General features: G+C 50.7%; 1 protein-coding gene across 4 annotated transcripts in view; it reads left to right on the top strand.

Annotated features, from left to right (window-relative positions):
* Positions 1–21,950, top strand: part of ABCB9 (ATP binding cassette subfamily B member 9) — a 43,547-nt gene extending 21,597 nt beyond the window's left edge. Inside the window, exons 7-12 of one of the 4 annotated variants that reach the window (XM_025401689.1) lie at positions 209–337; positions 2,577–2,765; positions 3,291–3,464; positions 8,809–8,968; positions 12,498–12,634; positions 21,666–21,950. In XM_025401689.1, coding sequence (XP_025257474.1) covers positions 209–337; positions 2,577–2,765; positions 3,291–3,464; positions 8,809–8,968; positions 12,498–12,634; positions 21,666–21,677 — 801 coding nt within the window. In that variant the 3' untranslated portion in view covers positions 21,678–21,950. Of the gene's footprint in view, positions 1–208; positions 338–2,576; positions 2,766–3,290; positions 3,465–8,808; positions 8,969–12,497; positions 12,635–16,461; positions 17,652–21,665 lie in introns of those variants that run through there. The other 3 variants (XM_025401685.1, XM_025401686.1, XM_025401687.1) reach the window with 3 other exon arrangements.
* Positions 21,951–22,298: the final 348 nt, after the last annotated feature.

Below are 22,298 nucleotides of genomic sequence, written 5' to 3'. Positions count from 1 at the left end.
CCAGCTGGAGGCCTCTGTAGGGAAATGCTCGGGGCAGGGGCGGGCCTGAGTGACAAGCCTTGGAAGGCACCCCTGCCAATGGCTGGCATTTCAGTTTGTGGCTGAGTCTGCCCTCACCTCCCCCTGCAGCCTGGGATGGGGCAGGGAATGGGGGATAGTGGGGGATCTAAAGTCCTCCCGACCCATATCCCCTCTCCCTCTGCCCCAGCTCACACTGCTGGTGGTCCAGGTCAGCATCCTCTACTACGGGGGCCACCTTGTCATCTCGGGCCAGATGACCAGCGGCAACCTCATCGCCTTCATCATCTACGAGTTTGTCCTGGGAGATTGTATGGAGGTGAGGGGCCAGTGCTTCCAGGGATCCAGAGAGAAGGGAGGGGTGTGGGGAAGAAGGATCTTAATGGGGTGGTGGGGCTCTGGGGGCTCTGAGCAATGTGGTATTTCTCCCTAAGGTAAGTAGGGGAGACAGCACGATCATGTCAAGAATGATAATACTAGGCAGGGCGTGGTGGCTCAGGCCTAGAATCCCAGAACTTTGGGAGGCGGAGGCAGGTGGATCACTTGAGGTCAGGAGTTCGAGACTGGACTCAAGTGATCTTCCCACCTTAGCCACTTGAGTAGCTGGGGTTATAGGCACCCGCCACCACACCCAACATGCCACCACACCTAGCTAATTTTTTTTTTTTGAGACAGAGTCTTGCTCTGTCCCCCAGGCTGGAGTATAGTGGTACAATCTCAGCTCACTGCAACCTCTGCCTCCGGTTTCAAGCTGTTCTCCTGCCTCACCCTCCCCAGTAGCTGGGACTACAGGCACGCACCACCATGCCCAGCTAATTTTTGTACTCTTAGTAGAGAGGGGTTTTCACCATATTGGCCAGGCTGATCTCGAACTTCTGACCTCAAATGATCCTCCTGCCTCGGCCTCCCAAAGTGCTGGGATTACAGGCCCTGTGCCCGACCAGCTCTGGGGTTTTGAGTGTTTACTACCAGCTGTTGTCTTCACAGCAACAGGACACAGGTGCTGATATCACCCCCATATCACCAGTGAGGACATTCAGCACCTAAGAGCCTGAACTCAGGAGACAGACGGGCCTGGATTCAAATCCTGGCTCTGCCACTTCTAGGCTGTGTGACCTGGGCCAAGTTACTTGAGCCCTCTGTGCCTGAGTTTCCTCATCAGTAAAAAAAGAGATAATGTTAGAACCTGCCTCCTAACATACAGAGCATGCTTGGCCGGGTACAGTGGCCCACACCTGTAATCCCAGCACTTGGGAGGCTGAGGCAGGCGGATTCCTTGAGCTCAGAAGTTTGAGAGCAGCCTGGGCAACATGGCGCAACCCCATTTCTGCTGAAAATACAAAAAATTAACTGGGCGTGGTGGTGGCTCATGCCTGTGGTCCCAGCTATTCGGGAGGCTGAGGTTGGAGAATCGCTTGAACTCAGGAGGCAGAAGTTGCAGTGAGCAAGATCGCACCACTGCACTCCAGCCTGGGCAACAGAGTGAGACCCTCCTCTCAAAAACATAAATACATAAAAGCAGAATGCTCAAGAAAATGGGCCGTGGCCGGGCGCGGTGGCTCAAGCCTGTAATCCCAGCACTTTGGGAGGCCGAGATGGGCGGATCACAAGGTCAGGAGATCAAGACCATCCTGGCTAACACGGTGAAACCCCGTCTCTACTAAAAAATACAAAAATCTAGCCGGGCGAGGTGGCGGGCGCCTGTAGTCCCAGCTACTCGGGAGGCTGAGGCAGGAGAATGGCGTAAACCTGGGAGGCGGAGCTTGCAGTGAGCTGAGATCCGGCCACTGCACTCCAGCCTGGGCGACAGAGGGAGACTCCGCCTCAAAAAAAAAAAAAAAAAAGAAAATGGGCCGTTATTGTGATTTACATTCATATTCTATGTATTTTTACCCAAGGAGAATATATTTATAGTACACATTAAGACCCATTTTGAAAATTGAAATCAAGCCAGGTCTGGTGGCTCATGCCTGTAATCCCAGCACTTTGGGAGGGTGAGGTGGGAGGATCACTTAAGGTCAGGAGTTTGAGACCAGCCTGGCCAACATGGTGAAACCCTGTCTCTACTAAAAATACAAATACTAGCTGGGTGTGGTGGCGAGCACCTGTAGTCCCAGCTACTCTGGAGGCTGAGGCAGGAGAATCACTTGACTTGGGAGGTGGAGGGTGCAGTGAGCCAAGATTGCACCAGTGCACTCCAGCCTGGGCGACAGAGTGAGACTCCATCTCAAAAAAAAAAAAAGCTGTGTTACGACAATTGAGAGACCAAGGCTGGATTCCCGCTGTGCCACACCCCTGCCGGTTCCTGTGCTTCCATCTGCTCCTGTCGGGATGGTAGCACCTACTCGGCTGGATGGCTGGGAGAGTGCTGGTGACGCTGCTGTCCTCACCTCCCCTAACTGTCGTTATCTAATGCAACAGTGAGTGGTCACTGGCCTCCTGCACCTCCCCACCAGAACTCTTTGCTTTCTCTGTACCCGCCTCATCTCTCTACTAGCAGGGGTGGGTGCTAGGAGTCGGGTGTCAGTGGGACAGGAACGCGTGTCTCCTCTCCCCAGTCCGTGGGCTCCGTCTACAGTGGCCTGATGCAAGGAGTGGGGGCTGCTGAGAAGGTGTTCGAGTTCATCGACCGGCAGCCAACCATGGTGCACGATGGCAGCTTGGCCCCCGACCACCTGGAGGGCCGGGTGGACTTTGAGAACGTGACCTTCACCTACCGCACTCGGCCCCACACCCAGGTCCTGCAGGTGAGGGCACGGCTTGAGGCCTGCCAGAATCAGCCTTTCCGTCACCCCATTTCTCACGTACCTCCTATACTCCAGGCTGTGGCAGTGCAGCTGGGAATATGTCAGGCAAGATCCTTGCCCTCCAGGAGTTTTGGGCTCCAGTTGGGGAAGACAGATACTTAACAGAATGATTCCAGATAATAAGTGCTAGAAAGAAAATAGATCAGGGTGCTGTGGTAGGGATGGTCCATGGGAATGGTGATAACAGTCAAGAAGGGGTTCTCGGAGGAGGTGACATTTGAGGTGAGACCTCATCAGAGGGTTCCCGGCAGAGAGAACATTCCAGACAGAGGAAACAGCAAATCTAAAGGTGCTTCCAAGTCCTAGTGTCCTAGAAAGGAGAACGTTTAGGGGCCAGCAGTGTCCAAGCGAGGCAGAGGCACATGGGGTGGGCTGGGAAGGGCACCCACCTGTGTTGAAGGCCAGGGCATCCAGTCCTGGGACCTGAGCCAATGACCCCACACTGTGCCTGTGTGTTCTTTGCAGAATGTCTCCTTCAGCCTGTGCCCCGGCAAGGTGACGGCCCTGGTGGGGCCCTCGGGCAGTGGGAAGAGCTCCTGCGTCAACATCCTAGAGAACTTCTACCCGCTGGAGGGAGGCCGCGTGCTGCTGGACGGCAAGCCCATCAGCGCCTACGACCACAAGTACTTGCACCGTGTGGTATGTGGATGGGCCTGGGCCACACGCCTCTGCCCTTTCTGTGTCTGTCTGTCTTGTGAGCTGTAACAGGTGCAGAAGAGGGCACTAAAGATAAATGGACAGTTCAAAGAATTATCACCAATTACAGCGCCCTCCTAGAGAAACAGAACATTCTTGGCCGGGCGCAGTGGCTCACACCTGTAATCCCAGCACTTTGGGAAGCTGAGGCTGGAGGATTCCTTGAGGCCAGCCTGGACAATATAGTGAGACTCCGTCTCTATTAAAAAAGAAAAAAAGGGCAGGTGTGATGGCCCACACCTGTAATCCCAGCACTTTGGGAGGCTGAGGCAGGTGGATTGCTTGAGCTCGAGAGTTCAAGACCAGCCTGGCCAACATGGCGAAACCCCATCTCTACTAAAAATAGAAAAATTAGGCCGGGCGCAGTGGCTCAAGCCTGTAATCCCAGCACTTTGGGAGGCCGAGGCGGGCGGATCACGAGGTCAAGAGATCGAGACCATCCTGGATAACATGGTGAAACCCCGTCTCTACTAAAAATACAAAAAACTAGCCGGGCGTGGTGGCGGGCGCCTGTAGTCCCAGCTACTCGGAGGCTGAGGCAGGAGAATGGCCTGAACCTGGGAGGCGGAGCTTGCAGTGAGCCGAGATCGCGCCACTGCACTCCAGCCTGGGTGACACAGCGCGAGACTCCGTCTCAAAAAAAAAAAAAAAAGAAAAGAAAAATTAGCCGGGTGTGGTGGCACATGCCTATAATCTCAGCTACTCGGGAGGTTGAGGCACGAGAGTCACTTGAACCCAGGAGGTAGAGGTTGCAATGAGCTGAGATTGGGCCACTGCACTGCAGTCTGGGCAACAGAATGAGACTCTGTCTCAAGGAAAAAAAAAAAAGAAATAGAACATTCTGGCACTCCAGAAGCCTCCTCCTCCCCCTGCCATGTGTCCCTTCTCTTCCCCCAAGAAGTAATGTCTTGACTTTTAGAGTCTTCATGTTCTTGCTTTTCCCTGGTTCTGCCATCTCTGTGTGCACCCTCGAACAGCAGAGCTCTGTGCTGCCTGCTTGGAACTTCATCTGGGTAGAATCCTGATTGGTGTGTGGATTCGCTTGTGTCTTGTGTCTCCCACTCGACATTGTGAGTCATCCAGGTTGAGGCTGGGGACAGAGTTCGTTCATTTTCATTGCTGGGTGGTAGCCCACTGTACAAATGTCTATCACAATTATTTATGCATGCTGGATATTTGGGTTGCTTCCCTTTTTTTTTTTTTTTTTTTTTTTTTTTGAGATGGAGTCTTGCTGTGTTGCCCAAGCTGGAGTGCAGTGGTGCAGTCTCAGCTCACTACAGCCTCTGCGCTCCCGGGTTCAAGCTATTCTCCTATCTCATCCTACCTACTAGCTGGGATTATAGGAGTGCGCCACCATGCCTGACTAATTTTTGTATTTTTAATACAGACAGGGTTTCACCGTGTTTCCCAGGCTGGTCTCAAACCCTTGAACTTAGGTGATCAGCCTGCCTTGGCCTCCCAAAGTGCTGGGATTGCAGGCATGAGCCACCACACCTGGCTGGGTTGTTTCCCTTTATATTTTATTTTATTTTATTTTATTTTATTTAGTTAGTTATTATTTATTATTATTATTTTTTTGAGATGGAGTCTCACTCTGTCACCCAGGCTGGAGTGCAGTGGCATGATCTCGGCTCACTGCAAGCTCTGCCTCCCGGGTTCAAGCCATTCTCCTGCCTCAGCCTCCTGAGTAGCTGGGACCACAGGTGCCCGCCATAACGCCTGGCTAATTTTTTGTATTTTTAGTGGAGACGGGGTTTCGCCATGTTAGCCAGGATGGTCTCAATCTCCTGACCTCGTGATCCACACTCCTCGGCCTCCCAAAGTGCTGAGATTACAGGCATGAGCCACCACGCCTGGCCTATTTTTATTTTTTTGAGACAGGGTCTCCCTCTGTTGCCCAGGCTGGAGTGCAGTGGCACAGTCACAACTCACTGCAGCCTCAGAGTCCTGTGCTCAAGCCATCTTCCCACCTCAACCTCCCAAGTAGCTGGGACTGCAGGCACATGCCACCATGCCCAGCTAATTTTATTTTTTTTGTAGACATATGGTCTCACCATGTTGCCCAGGCTGATCTCAAACACCTGGCCTCAAGTGATCCTCCTACCTTAGCCTCCCAAAGTGCTGGGATGACAGGTGTGAGCCTCTGTACCTGGCCTGTTTTTCAGTTTTGTTTTGTTTTGTTTTACCATTACTAAAAATACCAATGTGGGATATGGACAATTTTGTCTATGTTTTCTGGTGTACATGAGTATGTTCTCCCAAGGTATAATCCTAAGAGTAGAAAGCTTGGTGATAGTGGATGTACATCCCCAGCTGCAGTAGTTTCTGCCACAACAGCTATCCCCAGGTGGTTATACCAATTTATATTTTACAATTTACATTCTACCAGCAGTGAAGGAGAGTGTCAACTGTTCCACATTTAGGTCATCTCCAGTACTCAAAATAGGCTATTCATGACTGTACAGTTTTTAGTAATCCTTTCAGGAAAGGAACCGTAACACCTGTCCCTGTGCTGGCCTAAGAGCAGGGATGCCCTGGATGGTTGCTCAGGTTGTGCACTGTCCAAGAAATATAAACTATTAAGGGAGCACCATTTACATCATCAATATAAATTATGTGAAAGCCCGGGTGTTGGCACAGAGATTCCAGAACTCCTAGCCAAGTTCTAGATGGTGGTGAGGGCCATGGGTTGTGAAATCTGCCCACATCATGTGCATGTAATCAGAGGTAGATTGTTGTGAAGTGGCGCCAAGTGGGGAGCCACCAGGCTGCTGCTCACCCAAGTTTTAGAAGAGGCCCCTGGGTAGAGCTGTTCACACTTTGCAATAGGTACCACGCTTCAATTCTCAGACACCTAGCATTATCAGTCCTGAATTTTTGCTAACTGGTGAGAATGTAGTGGTAGCTTATTGTGGTTTTTTGCGTTTTCCTGATTACCGAAGATATTAAACACCTTTTCATATATTTATTGGCCATTTGGTTTTCCTTCTTCATGAATAGCCTCTCTTAATTATTTATTTATGTACTTTTGCTTTCTTTTCTTTTTTTTTTTTTAAGATGGAGTCTCGTTCTGTGGCCCAGGCTGGAGTGCTGTGGCGTGATCTCGACTCACTGCAACCTCTTCCTCCTGGGTTCAAGCAATTCTCCTGCCTTAGCCTCCCAAGTAGCTGGGACTACAGGCACATACCACCACACCTGGCTAATTTTTTGTATTTTTAGTAGAGACAAGGTTTTACCATGTTGGCCAGGCTGGTCTCGAACTCCTGACCTCAAGTGATACACACACCTCAGCCTCCCAAAGTGCTGGGAGTAAGCTATGGTGCCTGGCCTATTTATGTACTTTTTGTTTGAGATAGGACCTCGCTCTGTCACCCAGGCTGGAATTTGGTGGTGTGATCATGGTTCACTGTAGCCACGACCTCCTGGGCTCCAGCAATCCTCCCACATCAGCACATCAGCCTCCTGAGGGACTATAGGTGCACACCACCACATCTGGTCAACTTTTTTTTTTTTCCAAGATGGAGTTTTGCTCTTGTTGCCTAGGCCAGAGTACAATGGCACGATCTCCACTCACCACAACCTCTGCCTCATGGGTTCAAGCGATTCTCCTGCCGCATCCTCCCGAGTAGCTGGGATTACAGGCATGCGCCACCACACCTGGCTAATTTTGTGTTTTTAGTAGAGACGGGGTTTCTCCATGTTGGTCGGGCTAGTCTGGAACTCTTGACCTCAGATGATCTTCCCACCTTGGCCTCCCAAAGTGCTAGGATTATGGGCATGAGCCACTGTGCACACCTGGCCAATTTTTTAATTATTGAGACGGGCTCTCACTATGTTGCCCAGGCTGATCTCAAACTCCTGGGCTCAAGCCATCCTCCCACCTTAGCCTCCCAAAGTGCTGGGGTTACAGGTGTGAACCACCATGCCTGGCCTCTAAATTTAAATTTAAAAATGTTAATTTCCGTAAACATAAAACAATAAAATGCTACAAGCAAATCATATTCTCATAGTTATAATGAATCTTTTTTTTTTTTTTTTTTTTTTTGAGACGGAGTCTTGCTCTGTCGCCCAAGCTGGAGTGCAGTGGCGCGATCCTGGCTCACTGAAAGCTCTGCCTCCTGGGTTCACGCCATTCTCCTGCCTCAGCCTCCCGAGTAGCTGGGACTACAGGCGCCCGCCACCGCGCCCGGCTCATTTTTTTTGTATTTTTAGTAGAGACGGGGTTTCACCGTGGTCTTGATCTCCTGACCTTGTGATCCGCCCGCCTCGGCCTCCCAAAGTGCTGGGATTACAGGCGTGAGCCACCGCGCCCGGCCTATAATGAATCTTGTAACTAAGACATGAGTGTCCCCCTCTACCTTACCTTTTGAGTTCCAACACATGGAGGTAACCAGTGTTAACAGTTTAGTAAATACCCTTTTCAGTGTGTTTCCTATCTTTATAGAAATATATCAGTATGTGAAGGCACATGCTGATAATTTTTTTAAACAAAAATAGAATCATGCTGTGTATATGTACCTATTGCAAGTCAGTTTTAAGGATGCGCTGTCACTATTTAACCAATCCCCACTTATGGACACCTAGATTGTTTCTATTTTAATTTAATTAATTAACTAGTTATTTTTTGCTACTTACCGTGTTGCAATGATATCTTCCATACTATGTTTTTTTTCATTTTGTAGATATGGGGTCTTGCTGTGTTGCCCAAGCTGGTCTTGAACCCCTAGACTAAAGAAGTTCTCCTGCCTCTGCCTCCCTAAGTGCTGGGATTACAGGCATAAGCCACCAAGCCTGGCCATACTATTATTTTTGCAGGCCCAGGTTCCTGAAACTGGAATCTAGAGATGATAGCTCCTTTAAATTGTTCTCTTAGAGGGGAGGGGACCACCGCCTGGGCAGTCTGTGACCTGAAGCCCTGCTGTGGCCTCTTGCTTCCTGAGATGGGCAAACTCATTCAGAGCAACATTCTATACTCTATTCCTCTTTCTTTTTTTCCAGGACAGGGATGGCCAGTGAGCTTTCTCTTGGAGGTCAGGGAACTTGGCTTATCCCAGAGCAGCAAATGTAGCAGGCCCCGTTTGCTGATTAGGGGAGGGTGAGGGCTTGTGGGTACAGGCAGGAGTCACTGTTGGGGAAGAAGAGAAGCAGCTCAGTGTAGTCACTGGGCCCTGATCAGGTTTCAGGCCTGAGACTGCTGGCGTCTCCAGGCCCCAGGCAGCAAGGCTGCTGGGGGCAGCTGGATGAACACATTCCTGGCCTTTCATGCCCCGTGCTTCCTCCTCCCCAGATCTCCCTGGTGAGCCAGGAGCCCGTGCTGTTCGCCCGCTCCATCACAGACAACATCTCCTATGGCCTGCCCACTGTGCCCTTCGAGATGGTGGTGGAGGCCGCACAGAAGGCCAACGCCCACGGCTTCATCATGGAACTCCAGGACGGCTACAGCACAGGTGTGGAGCTGGGGGTGGCCCTTCTCCTGGGCCCACAGGGTCACCCTCAGGGACATAACCTTCTTGAGGGTTAAGGACTGCCCTCTGCTACCTGCTCTCTTTTTGTGAAGATGGGGTCCCGCTACGTTACCCAGGCTAGACTCGACCTCCTGGGCTCAAGCAATCTTCCTGCAATCCCCAAAGGGCTGGGATTACAGGCATGAGCCACTGTGCTCTGACTCACCAAAGTATGTACTAACTAAATTATTACAGAAGCCCATACACTGGAATATTATGCTGCTGGGAAAAAGAGGAAGTAGAAGGAGGAGGAGGAGGTGGAGGCAGAGGAGGAGGCAGCTCTCCATATATCAGTATAGAAAGGTCACTGAGATATGATGCTAAGTGAAAAGAGCCAGGTGCAGAGTATAACGAGCTGTTGATTTTTCCTATTAAAGGATCAGGGAGATAAAAATAACATGTTCATATTTGCATAAAGAAACTCGATAAGGACGTGTAAGCAACTAATGAAAGAAGTTTTGGTGGGAGCAGGAGGGAACTGAAGAAAGGACTTAAACTTTTCATTATTTATAGTTTTTTGTTTTTTTTTTTTTTGAGATGGAGTCTTGCTCTGTCACCCAGGCTAGAGTGCAGTGGAGCGATCTCGGCTCACTGCAGGCTCCACCTCCCGGGTTCACACCATTCTCCTGCCTCAGCCTCCCGAGTAGCTGGGACTACAGGTGCCCGCCACCAAGCCTGGCTAATTTTTTTGTATTTTTAGTAGAGATGGGGTTTCACCATATTAGCCAGGATGGTCTCGATCTCCTGACCGCGTGATCCGCCCACCTCAGTTTCCCAAAGTGCTGGGATTACAGGCATGAGCCACCATGCCCGACTTATTTATAGTTTTATATATTTTTAGAATTTTTTTTTTTTTTTGAGGCAGGGTCTTGCTCTGTCACTCAGGTGGGAGTGCAGTGGCGTGATCACGGCTCATTGCACCCTCAACCTCTTGGGCTCGAGCTATCCTCCTGCCCCATTTTTTATTTTTGTTGTAGAGATGGGGTCTTGCTATGTTTCCCGGGCTGGTCTCAAACTCCTGGGCTCATGCAATCCTCCTGCCTCCCAAAGTGCTGGGATTACAGGCATGAGCCATTGTGCCCAGCCTATATTTTTAGATTTTTGAATCACACGAATAGCCCCTTTTCAATAATTAAATATATACAATGTATAGGGGGGATTGGGGAGATGTTGATCAAAAGATAAAAATTTTCATTTAGGAATAAGGTCAAGAGACCTGTTGACTATAGTTTTTTGTTTGTTTGTTTGTTTGTTTGTTTGTTTTTGAGACGGAGTCTTGCTCTGTCGCCCAGGCTGGAATGCAGTGGCCGGATCTCAGCTCACTGCAAGCTCCACCTCCCGGGTTTACGCCATTCTCCTGCCTCAGCCTCCCGAGTAGCTGGGACTACAGGGGCCCACCACCTCGCCCGGCTAAGTTTTCGTATTTTTTTAGTAGAGACGGGGTTTCACCGTGTCAGCCAGGATGGTCTCGATCTCCTGACCTCGTGATCCGCCCGTCTCGGCCTCCCAAAGTGCTGGGATTACAGGCTTGAGCCACCGCGCCCGGCCTTGTTTGTTTGTTTAATTGAGACAGTCTCACTCTGTCGCCCAGGCTGGAGTGTAGTGAAGCAATCTCACCTCACTGCAACCTCTGCCTCCCAGGTTCAAGCCATTCTCCTGCCTCAGCCTCCCGAGTAGCTGGGATTACAAGTGCCCGCCACCACGCCTGGCTAATTTTTTTTGTATTATTAGTAGAGACGGGGTTTCACCATGTCGGCCAGGCTGGTCTCGAACTCCTGACCTCAGGTGATCCGCCCGCCTCGGCCTCCCAAATTGGTGGGATTTCAGGTGTGAGCCAACATGCCTGGCCAGCTATAGTTAATAACAGTGTACTGTGTACTTGAAAATAGCTAAGAGAGTAGATTTTAAGTGTTCCCTCTAAAAATAAGTGATAAATATGTGAGACAATGCATATGTTAACTGGCTTGATTTAGCCATTCCACAGTATATATGTATTTCAGAGCATCACATTGTACACCATTAAATATGAACTATTTTTACTTGTCAATTTAAAATAATTTCTAAATAAAAATATACTAAATATACTATTTTTTTAAACGTTACCTAATTAATATGAACTTAAGTGGTTCTAATTAATTTATATAATAAATATTTTAAAATAATGTTTTAGAATTAAACAGAGGTGGTAGTTATGCAACACTGTGAATGCACTAAATGTCACTGGATTATTCACTTTTTTTTTGAGATGGAGTCCCACTCTGTCACTCAGGCTGGAGTGCAGTAGCGCGATCTCAGCTCACGGCAACCTCTGCCTCCTGGGTTCAAGTGATTCTCTTGCCTCAGCCTCCCGAGTAGCTGAGATTACAAGCATGTGCCACCACACCTGGCTAATTTTTTGTATTTTTAGTAGAGACAGGGTTTCGCCATGTTAGCCAGGATGGTCTTGATCTCCTGACCTTGTGATCTGCCCGCCTCAGCCTCCCAAAGTGCTGGGATTGCAAGCGTGAGCTACTGCGCCCAGCCCAGATTATTCACTTTACAATGGTTATGTTTATGTTATGTCAGTTTTATCTCAATGAAAGCAAAATGAAATAATAAAGAGCTGGTGGCATGTCCAGGTGCAGTGGCTCACGCCTGTAATCCCAGCACTTTGGAGGCCAAGGCAAGAGGATCGCTTGAGGCCAGGGGTTTGAGAACAGCTTGGGCAGTGTAGTGAGACCCCACCTCTATAGAAAAATATTTTAAGTTAACCAGGTGTGGTGTCATGCACCTGTATTCTCAGTTACTCAGAAGGCTGAGGCTGGAGGATTGCTTGAACCAAGAAGTTTGAGGCTACAGTAAGCAATGATTCACTACTGCACTCTAGCATGGGTGAGAGAGTGAGACCCTGTCTCTAAAATAATAATAATTTATTGACTCCATTTCCTGTTGATGGACATTTGAGTCTATTTGTTTTATTTTTTGCAATAACAGTGCTGTGAGTCATGCGTGACCTGTGTCTATATTGTTGTGCATGGGAGGAAGTTGGTCCATGGGGAAAACTGGTCCAGGTGGGCTTGCTGGGCCATAGGCCGCACATCTGTGGTGAATACACACAACCTTTTCACTGCACAGACTCAGACCCAGGGTGATGGCTGCAGCTCTTCAAGCCATGGGACTTGCTCCAACTCCCCTTCTCCAGGAGGATGGGTGAGGGCCTGTCTCCCCGCAGCCTCACCTGCACTGTGTACTGTCAGATGTTTGGGTTTCTGCCAAATGAATGGGTGAAAATTGGTAACTTGGTATCAATTCACATGTAGGCTTAATCTGCATGCCCCTGATGAGTTGGGTGAGGGGAACATCATTTCATGAGCTTTCAAGCTGTGGGTTCCAGCCGGCCCTTTGCACAGCTGCAGGGCAGGGCCCCTCACTCTTCCCCAGGGCTGCCTGGCCTCACCTGTTGCTAAATTGTCTCTGTGTCTCCACCATACAGAGACAGGGGAGAAGGGCGCCCAGCTGTCAGGTGGCCAGAAGCAGCGGGTGGCCATGGCCCGGGCTCTGGTTCGGAACCCCCCGGTCCTCATCCTGGATGAAGCCACCAGCGCTTTGGATGCCGAGAGCGAGTATCTGGTGAGTCACAGGGCGGTGGGCAATGCCGGGGCAGGAGCGGCTCCAGGCGGCCAGAGCCCCCATCACCCTGCAGATGGGTGCTGAGAAGAGACGGGCCCCAGAAGCTCTCCCAGGCTGTCAGCCTCCTGGGCTGGTGAATTCCTGGTGTTGAGAGTGGGGAACCAGGAGCCACTCTGGGCCCAGCCTTCAGGCTCCAGGCAGAGCTGTATGGTGTGGGGCGAGAGAAGGAATCAGAATGGGGAGACCTGGGTCATGAGCGGTGGCTCACGCCTGTAATCCCAGCACTTTGGGAGGCCAAAGCAGGTGGATCACCTCAGGTCAGGAGTTGGAGACCAGGCTGGCCAACATGGTGAAACCACGTCTCTACTAGAAATACAAAAACTAGCCAGGCGTGGTAGCACATACCTGTAATCCCAGCTACTTGGGAGGCTGAGGCAGGAGAATTGCTTGAACCTGGGAGGTGGAGGTTGCAGTGAGCCGAGATCGTGCCACGGCACTCCAGCCTGGGCGACAGAGCCAGACTCCATCTGGCTCAAACAAACAAACACAAACAAAACAGGCACGGTATGGTGGCTCACGCCTGTAATCCCAGCACTTTGGGAGGCCAAGGCAGGCGGATCACTTGAGGTCTGAAGTTCGAGACCAGCCTGGTCAACATGGTAAAACCCTGTCTCTACTAAAAATACAAAAATTAGCTGGGCATGGTGGTGTATGCCTGTAACCCCAGCTACTCAGGAGGCTGAGGCAGGAGAATCACTTGAACCCGGGAGATGGAGGTTGCAGTGAGCTGAGATTGTGCCACTACACTCTAGCCTGGGTGACAGAGTGAGACTCCATCTCAAAAAAAAAAAAAAAAAAGCCTGGGTGCAGTGGTTCACACCTATAATCCCAGCACTTTGGGAGGCTGAGGCGGGCGGATCACCTGAGGTCAGGAGTTCAAGACCAGCCGGGACAACATGGTGAAACCCCATCTCTACTAAAAATACAAAAGTCAGCCAGGTGTGGTGGTGGGTGCCTGTAATCCTAGCTACTTGGGAGACTGAGACAGGAGAATAGCTGGAACCTGGAAGCAGAGGTTGCAGTGAGCCAAGATTGTACCATTGCACTGCAGCCTTGGCAACAGAGCGAGACTCCGTCTCAAAAAACAAACAAACCAACAAAAACAAAAAACAGAATGGGGAGACCTGGACTAGCAGCTCCGTCCTGCAGTTTATAACCGTGTGACCTCAAGCTAGTGCTTCCCCTCTGAGTTTCATTCTCACTGGTCAGGTGGGCCCAGTCATGTATTTGTAGATGGCTAGCAATCTCAGTCTATCCGCAGATTGATGCACTTATTACACAGAGAGTTCCTGAGCTCTTTCCAGGCACCAGGCACCGTTCTGGGGTTATCGTGGTAGGCTGACCAGACCAAGACCCTTGTCCCCACGGTGTTTCCATTCCAGTGGGGAAGGCAGATAAGAAACAAGGAATGCCAGGCGTGGTGGCTCACGCCTGTAATCCCAGCACTTCGGGAGGCCGAGGCCAGCAGATCACGAGGTCAGGTGTTCGAGACCAGCCTGGTCAACATGGTGAAACCCTATCTCTACTAAAAATACAAAAATTAGCTGGGTGTGGTGGCGGGCACCTGTAATCCCAGCTACTTGGGAGGCTGAGGAAGGAAAATGGCTTGAACCCAGGAGGTGGAGTTTGCGGTGAGCCGAGATCACACCACTGCACTCCAGCCTGGGCGACAGAGCAAGACTTCGTCTCAAAAAAAAAAAAAAGGAAACAAGCATGCATTCACCCCGTGGCCTGTGCTACGAAGCAAATGAAACAGTCTTGGGGCACCAGGAGACTGGGAGGGGACACCGTTGTCAAAGATGAGCACAACTGGCCGCCAGTAGAAGTCATAGAAACAGATTTTATGCAGTGACTCCTGACAGTGGGAAAGGAGCCATGTGCCATCCCAATTTGGTGGTGACGGGCATTTTAAAGGGAGAATGAGGGGGTAGAGAGCGGAGCAGGAAGAGGCCCCCAGGAAAAATAAAAGCAAGCCCAGGGGACAGCCAGGAGGCCACCTGTGTCTAGCTGTCCATTTCAAGGGCATGGCTTTCAGGTCCTTAAGAGAGACACTTCTGAGATACAGGAGATCACATACACATCTCAGAGGGACAGAGGAAGGAGTCACAGTTGTAAGCCCTTTTTAGTAAACACTCCAAGAAAAAGAGGTTGGGGCCAGTCAGCAGGTATTGACTAAAACACAGCAAATTCTCCTTGCCAAGCTGAGCTTTCTCACACAGGCACTTGAATGGGGGCTGTGGTCATCCCAGGGATATGGCTTTCTGCTGCTAGAAGCCATACTAGAGTTTGGTTACTTGGCACAGCGGTTTGGATGGAGTCACCATGTGCCAAGAGTTCTGTGGTTCTCACCGTTAGAACCAAGGCCATCAGGTGCCATCTGAGCTGAGACATGAAAGAAAAGAAGTCAGTGGTGGAGAGTTCTGGAGGTAAGAACGTGCCAGGAGGAAGGGTCAGCAGGTGCAAAGGCCCGGAGTGGGGAATGAGCTTGGCAAGTTCAAAGCCTTAAGGTCAGTGTGGCTGGTGGGTGGGGATTGAACGGAGAGGGGTGAGGACAAAGTCGCAGGGAGGCAAACTCCTCGGCCTCTAGTACGGAGTTTGGATTGTTTGTAAAAATTAATAGGCTTTATTTTTGTTGTTGTTGGTTTTTTTTGTTTTGAGACAGGGCCTCACTCCGTCACCCAGGCTGGTGTGCAGTGGCACAATCACGGTTCTCCCGGGCTCAAGTGATGCTCCCATCTCCCAGCCTCCTAAGTAGCTGGGACTACAGCAGCACGCCACCACACACAGCTAAATTTTTGTATTTTTTGTAGAGATAGGGTTTCGCCATGTTGCCCAGGCTGGTCTCAAACTCCTGAGCTCAAGGGATCCACCTGCCTTGGCCTCCCAAAGTGCTGGGATTAAAGGTGTGAGCCACTGCTTCCAGTGGCTTTATTTTTTAGAGTGGTTTTAGGTTTAAAAAAAATTAAACAGAGGCTGGGTGTAGTGGCTCACACCTATAATCCTGGCACTTTAGGAGGCCAATGCGGGAGGATGGCTTGGGGCCAGGAGTTCAAGACCAGCCTGGGTAACATAGTGGGACACCTGTCTCTACAAAAGAATACAAAAATTAGCTGGGCATGATGGTGCATGCCTGTGGTCCCAGCTACTTGGAAGGCTGAGGCAGGAGGATTCCTTGAGGCCAGGAGGTTGAGGATGCAGTGAGCCGTGATCACGCCATTGCACGCCAGCCTGGGCCACAGAGAGAGACTCTGTCTCAAAAAGAAAAGAAAAAGGAGGGAGGCTGGTCACTTGAGGTCAGGAGTTCGAGACCAGCTTGGCCAACATAGCGAAACCCCACCTCTACTAAAAATACAAAACAAAATTAGCTGGGCATGATGGTGTGTACCTGTAATCCCCCAGCTACTTGGGAGGCTGAGGCATGAAAATCAATTGAACCCACGAGGCAGAGGTAGCAGTGAGCTGAGATCACACCACTGCACTCCAGTCTGGGTGACAGCAAGACTTAGTCAAAAAAAAAAAAAAAAAAGGTGGGGGAAGGGAGGGGCCAGAAGACTACAGGGCCAGGGTAGGGCTGATCCCTCATTCACCAGGTGCCTCCCTGTGTCTGGCCCTGGGCTGTCTCCCTTTAAGAAAAACCCAGGAAGCTGGCCATCCTTTATGAACTGAGCCTCAAAGAGGTTAAGCTTCAGCCCATAGGCGGTGGCATGGAGCGCGGTTGCGGGTGGGGCGTCTGTGCCATGCAAGCCAGGTCCCCACTGTCCCCGCAGATCCAGCAGGCCATCCACGGCAACCTGCAGAAGCACACGGTACTCATCATCGCGCACCGGCTGAGCACTGTGGAGCACGCGCACCTCATTGTGGTGCTGGACAAGGGCCGCGTAGTGCAGCAGGGCACCCACCAGCAGCTGCTGGCCCAGGGTGGCCTCTATGCCAAGCTGGTGCAGCGGCAGATGCTGGGGCTTGAGCCCGCCGTGGACTTCACAGCTGGCCACAAGGAGCCTGCAGCTAACGGCAGTCACAAGGCCTGATGGGGGGCCCCTGCTTCTCCCGGTGGGGCAGAGGCCCCGGTGCCTGCCTGGCAGATGTGCCCATGGAGGCCCCTGGTGGCCCCCAGCTGCCCTCCAAGCCCAGGCCTCCAGCACTGGAGGGCGACCTGCCATGTCCCATGGATCACCGCTTCCTGCATCTTGCCCCTGGTCCCCGCCCCATTCCCAGGGCACTCCCTACCCCTGCTGCCCTGAGCCAACGCCTTCACGGACCTCCCCAGCCTCCTAAGCAAAGGTAGAGCTGCCTTTTTAAACCTAGATCTTACCAGGGTTTTTACTGCTTGGTTTGAGGCACCCCAGTCAACTCCTAGATTTCAAACACCTTTTTCTAATTGGGAGTAATGGCGGGCACATTCACCAAGATGTTCTAGAAACTTCTGAGCCAGGAGTGAATGGCCCTTACTTAGTAGCCTGGGGGATGTCAAGAGACTAGGCCTCTCCTCTTTACCCCCCCAGAGAAGGGGCTTCCCTGTCCCAGAGGGAGACACAGGGAACGGGATTTTCCGTCTCTCCCTCTTGCCAGCTCTGTGAGTCCGGCCAGGGCGGGTGGGGAGCGTGGAGGGCATCTGTCTACCATCGCCCGCTGCCAATCTAAGCCAGTCTCACTGTGAACCACACTAAACCTCGACTGGGGGAGTGAGGGGCTGGCCAGGTCTGGCGGGGCCTCAGGGGTGCCCCCAGCCTGGCACCCGGCGCTTTCGCCCCTCGTCCACCCACCCCTGGCTGGCAGCCTCCCTCCCCACACCTGCCCCTGCGCTCTGCTGTCTGGAGGCCATGTGGATGTTCATGAGATGTGTTCTCTTCTGTCTTTGGTGGATGGGATGGTGGCAAAGCCCAGGGTCTGACTTTGCCAGAGGTTGCAACATGTTGGGAGAACCCAGTCAATAAAGTGTACTACCTCTTACCCCTAACCTCTGACTTCTCCTTGGGCCAACTGCCTCATTGCCCAGTTAGGTTTTTCTACCAGACCACAGCTCTCCTCTCAGCCCTCTCTGGTGGAGTTGCAGAGAGACTTTGGGTGGTCCAGGGCCTCCTCCTGTGTCTGGGAGCCCCATCTGCACTCCTCCCATCCCAGGGTCTCTGGTGCAGACATTCCTGTCTGCCTGTCTCCACGGGGATTGTGCAGGGGAATAGAGACGTTGCCTCGAAATCCCAGGGGCCTCTGTTCTTCCCGTGACAGCTGAACTGAGGCCCAGCAAATGCCACCTGTTCTTTTCCATCGGGGTCCAGGCACCCAACACCCACCCCAATCCATGCAGCAAAGAAATATTACCCGGCAGGACAGCTCGATCCGCAGGGAGGTTTGGGCCCGGACACGGGAAGACCCCTGCGGCAGTTATTGTTACTTGCTGAATTGTGAAGAAGTCTGGGTCGCAGGGGAAGGGCTCTGTGCCAACTGGTAGAGTAGTATTTCAATTTATTTTTTCTTTTTTTTTTGAGACAGAGCCTTGCTCTGTCACCCAGGCTGGAGTGCAGTGGCACAATCTTGGCTTACTACAACCTCCACCTCCCAAGTTCAAGCGATTCTCCTGCCTCAGCCTCCTGAGTAACTGGGACTACAGGCACCCATCACCACACCTGGCTCATTTTTGTATTTTTAGTAAAGACGGGTTTCACTTTGTGGGCCAGGCTGGTCTCGAACTCAGATGACCTGCCCACCTCGACCTCCCAAAGTGCTGGGATTATAGGCGTGAGTCACCATGCCCGGCCAGCCTTGCCTTTCTCTTATAAAAGCACTTGTCATTGGATTTAGAGGCCACCTAGAGAGTCTGGGCTAATCTCCTCTAGAGGTCCTTAACTCAATTGCATCTGCAAAGACCCTTTTTTCCAAATATGGTCACTTTACAGATTCAGGGGTTTGACAAGGGAAGCTTTTGGGGCCACCACTCAGCCTGCTACAGAGGGGAACTTGCAATTGGTTGAAGGTAACCTCAGGACTTCCTTTTCGATTTTAGGAAGCAGAGGGGGTTAAGTTTTCAGAGACTTAGCATATCTTCAGATGTTTCCAGAGAAGTTGGAAATTCCAGTTTTCATGTGAGATCAGCTGTTTTTTATGTATTGGCTCAAATTATTTTGACACAACCAAGGACAACACGGCACAGGTGTAGGGGTGCTCTCCAGCCTGCGGGTCTCTAGTTTACAGTGTCAGTGTTGGATATTCCTGTTCTGCAAAGTCCCTCCCAAGCAGCTGGCCCCAGCCCAGCCCCGTTCCAGTCTGAGCTCCTCTCCCATCTGCCCGTCTCTTCTCATCCCTCCACTTTCAGGCTGAGAATTCCAAATTCTTCTCCCTCTCCTATGGAGTCAGCTCCAGCGCCTTGATTTGTAAACCCACACCCAAAAGTGTGCCATAGGCAGACAAAAGAACCTTCCAGAGACTGAACTAGCTTCTTTTTAGGAGATACATAGGAGTTTTAGAAAAGTAATGTTTAGGCCAGGTGCAGTGGCTCATGCCTGTAATCCCAGCACTTTGGGAGGCCGAGGTGGGTGGATCACGAGGTCAGGAGTTCAAGACCAGCCTGGCCAACATGGTGAAACCCTGTCTCTACTAAAAATAACAAAAATTAGCTAGGCGTGGTGGCGCACTCCTTTAGTCCCAGCTACTCGGGAGGCTGAGGCAGGAGAATTGCTTGAATCCAGGAGGCAGAGGTTTCAGTGAGCTGAGATCGCCGTCACTACACTCCATCATGGGTGACAGAGCGATTCTGTCTCAAAAAAAAAAAAGTTTAATTTTGAAATAATTTTAGATTTACAGAAAAGTCACAAGACAATACAGAAAGTTCCCTATGGCCCGCCCCTCACAGTTTCCTCTTGTCTTAAAATCCCACGGTACTGGGGTATATTTGTCACAACTAGGAAACCAACACAGCATGTCACTATCAGTGAAACTGCAAGCTGTATTTGTGTGTCACTAGTTTTCTCACTAATGTCCTCTTTCTGTTCCAGGGTCCCACATTACATTTAAGATAGGAGTGTTTTTTTGTTGTTGTTTGTTTGTTTGTTTGTTTGTTTTAGAGGCAGGTTCTTGCTCTATTGCCCAGACTGGAATGCAGAGGTGCTGTCACGGCTCACTATAGCCCCAACCTTCTGGGCTCAAGTGATCCTCCCACCTCAGCCTTCAGAGTAGCTGGGGCTACAGGTGAACATCACCATGCCCAGCTAATTCTTTTTTTGTTTGTTTGTTTGTAGAGACAGGGCCTTGCTCTGTTGAACAGGCTGGTCTCAAACTCCTGGCCTCAAACAATCCTCCCACCTTGGCCTCACAAAGTGTTGAGCTTATAGGCGTGAGCCACCACACCCGGCCAGAGATCTAATGTTTTCTTTTGTTTGTTTTATTTTGGTGGGGTGTTTTGTTTTGTTTTTGAGACAGGATCTCTCTCTGTCATCCAGGCTGGCGTGCGGTGGCACAATCTTAGCTCACTGCAACCTCTGCCTCCCTGGTTCAAGTAATTATCCTGCCTCAGCCTTTTGAGTAGCTGGTACTACAGGCGCCTGCTACCATACCCAGCTAATTTTTTTGTATTTTTAGTACAGACAGTGTTTCACCATGTTGGCCAGGCTGGTCTCGAACTCCTGGCTTCAAGTAACCCACCTGCCTCAGCCTCCCAAAGTGCTGAGATTTAGGTGTGAGCCACTGCGCCCATCCTAATGTTTTTAAAATTGTTTTTACTGCAGCAACATGCAGATGATATAAAACTTATCATTCGTGACATCTAGTACATTTATGATGTTGTGTAACCATCATCATTATCCAGTTCCAGGACATTTTCATCACCCTAACACAAAACCCTATACCCATTAACAGCCACTCCCCAATTCTTCCTCCACACAGCCCCTGGCTGCCAGCAATCTAAAATCTGGCTCTGCAGATTGGCCCCTCTGGCCTTTTCATGTACATGGAACCCCATACTATGTGGCCTTTCGTGTCTGGCTTCTCTCATCATGTGTGCAAGGTCCAACCATGCTGTGGCATGAATCAGCACTTTATTCCTTTTTATGGCTGAATAATATCCTATTGCATGGCTAGGCCACATTTTGTTTATCCGTTCATCTGTTGGTAGATATCTGGGCTGTTTCCACGTTTGGGCTATTGTGAATAGTGCTGCTGGGAACATTCATGTTTTGTTGTTGTTGACGGGAGTCTCACTCTGTCACCCAGGCTGGAGTGCAGTGGTGCGATCTCAGCTCATTGCAAGCTCCGCCTCCCAGGTTCACGCTATTCTCCTGCCTCAGCCTCCCGAGTAGCTGGGATTACAGGTGTGAGCCACCGCGCCTGGCCCAACATTCATGTTTTTTTGTGGGAGTTTGCTTTTGCCTCTCTTGGGTAGATGCCTGGGAGTGGAATTGCTGGGTCCCGTGAGAACTCTATGCTCAGCGTTTTGAGGAACTGCCAGACTGTCTTCCACAGCAGCTGCACCATTTTGCATTCCCACCAACAATCCACAAGGGTTGCAATTTCCCCCACGTCCTCACCAACACTTGTTATTTTCTGGTTTTGATTTTGTTTTTAATTATCACCATCCAGGGCTGGGAATGGTGGCTTGCACCCGTAATCCCAGCACTTTGGGAGGCTGAGGCAGGCAGATTGCTTGAGCCCAGGAGTTCAAGACCAGCCTGGGCAACGTGGTGAAACCTCATCTCTACTAAAAAATCCAAAAACTAGCCGGGCATGGTAGCACACACCTGTGGTCTCAGCTGTTAATGAAGCTGAAGTGGGAGGATTGCTGGAACCCGGGAGGTGGAGGTTGTGGTGAGCTGATATCATGCCACTGCACTGCAGCCTGGGTGACAGAGTGAGACCCTGTTTCAAAAACAAACAATAAAAAATTGTCACCATCCTGGTGGGTGTGGAGGGTTATGACTTTTAAAGCTGACTTTTTTCTGTTACAATTTAGCAAATGTCACTGTCCTCCTTCTGTCCCACACAGTGTGCTAGGTAAACCAGGAGAAAGTCATTGCAGTCGAGGGCTTTGGGGACAGCACAGTTGGCCAGAGAGACAGACGAGGAAACAAGCAGGGATGAGAGAGAATGAAGAGGAGCACAGCGCTCCAGGACTGGGTTAGTCCTGGTGCCCGAACTTAGTTTACTCTGTCATTGTTTCTTTCCCACATTAGATTTTGTCTTGGTCACTGCTGTATTCCCCAGTGCCTAGAACAGTGGCTGACACATAGTATGTACTCAGTAAACAGCCATTAAAGAAATGTTTGAGCTGGCCGGGCGCGGTGGCTCAAGCCTGTAATCCCAGCACTTTGGGAGGCTGAGACGGGCGGATCACGAGGTCAGGAGATCGAGACCATCCTGGCTAACCCGGTGAAACCCCGTCTCTACTAAAAAATACAAAAAACTAGCTGGGCGAGGTGGCGGGCGCCTGTAGTCCCAGCTACTCGGGAGGCTGGGGCGGGAGAATGGTGTGAACCTCGGGAGGCGGAGCTTGCAGTGAGCTGAGATCCGGCCACTGTACTCCAGCCTTGGCGACAGAGCGAGACTCCGTCTCAAAAAAAAAAAAAAAAAAAAAAAGAAATGTTTGAGCTGAGCATAGAGGTCCATGCCTGTAATTCCA

Source organism: Theropithecus gelada, chromosome 11 (genome assembly GCF_003255815.1).
Source record: "Theropithecus gelada isolate Dixy chromosome 11, Tgel_1.0, whole genome shotgun sequence".
In the NCBI taxonomy this organism is placed as follows: domain Eukaryota; kingdom Metazoa; phylum Chordata; class Mammalia; order Primates; family Cercopithecidae; genus Theropithecus; species Theropithecus gelada.
This window is presented reverse-complemented; position numbering and strand designations above follow the sequence as displayed.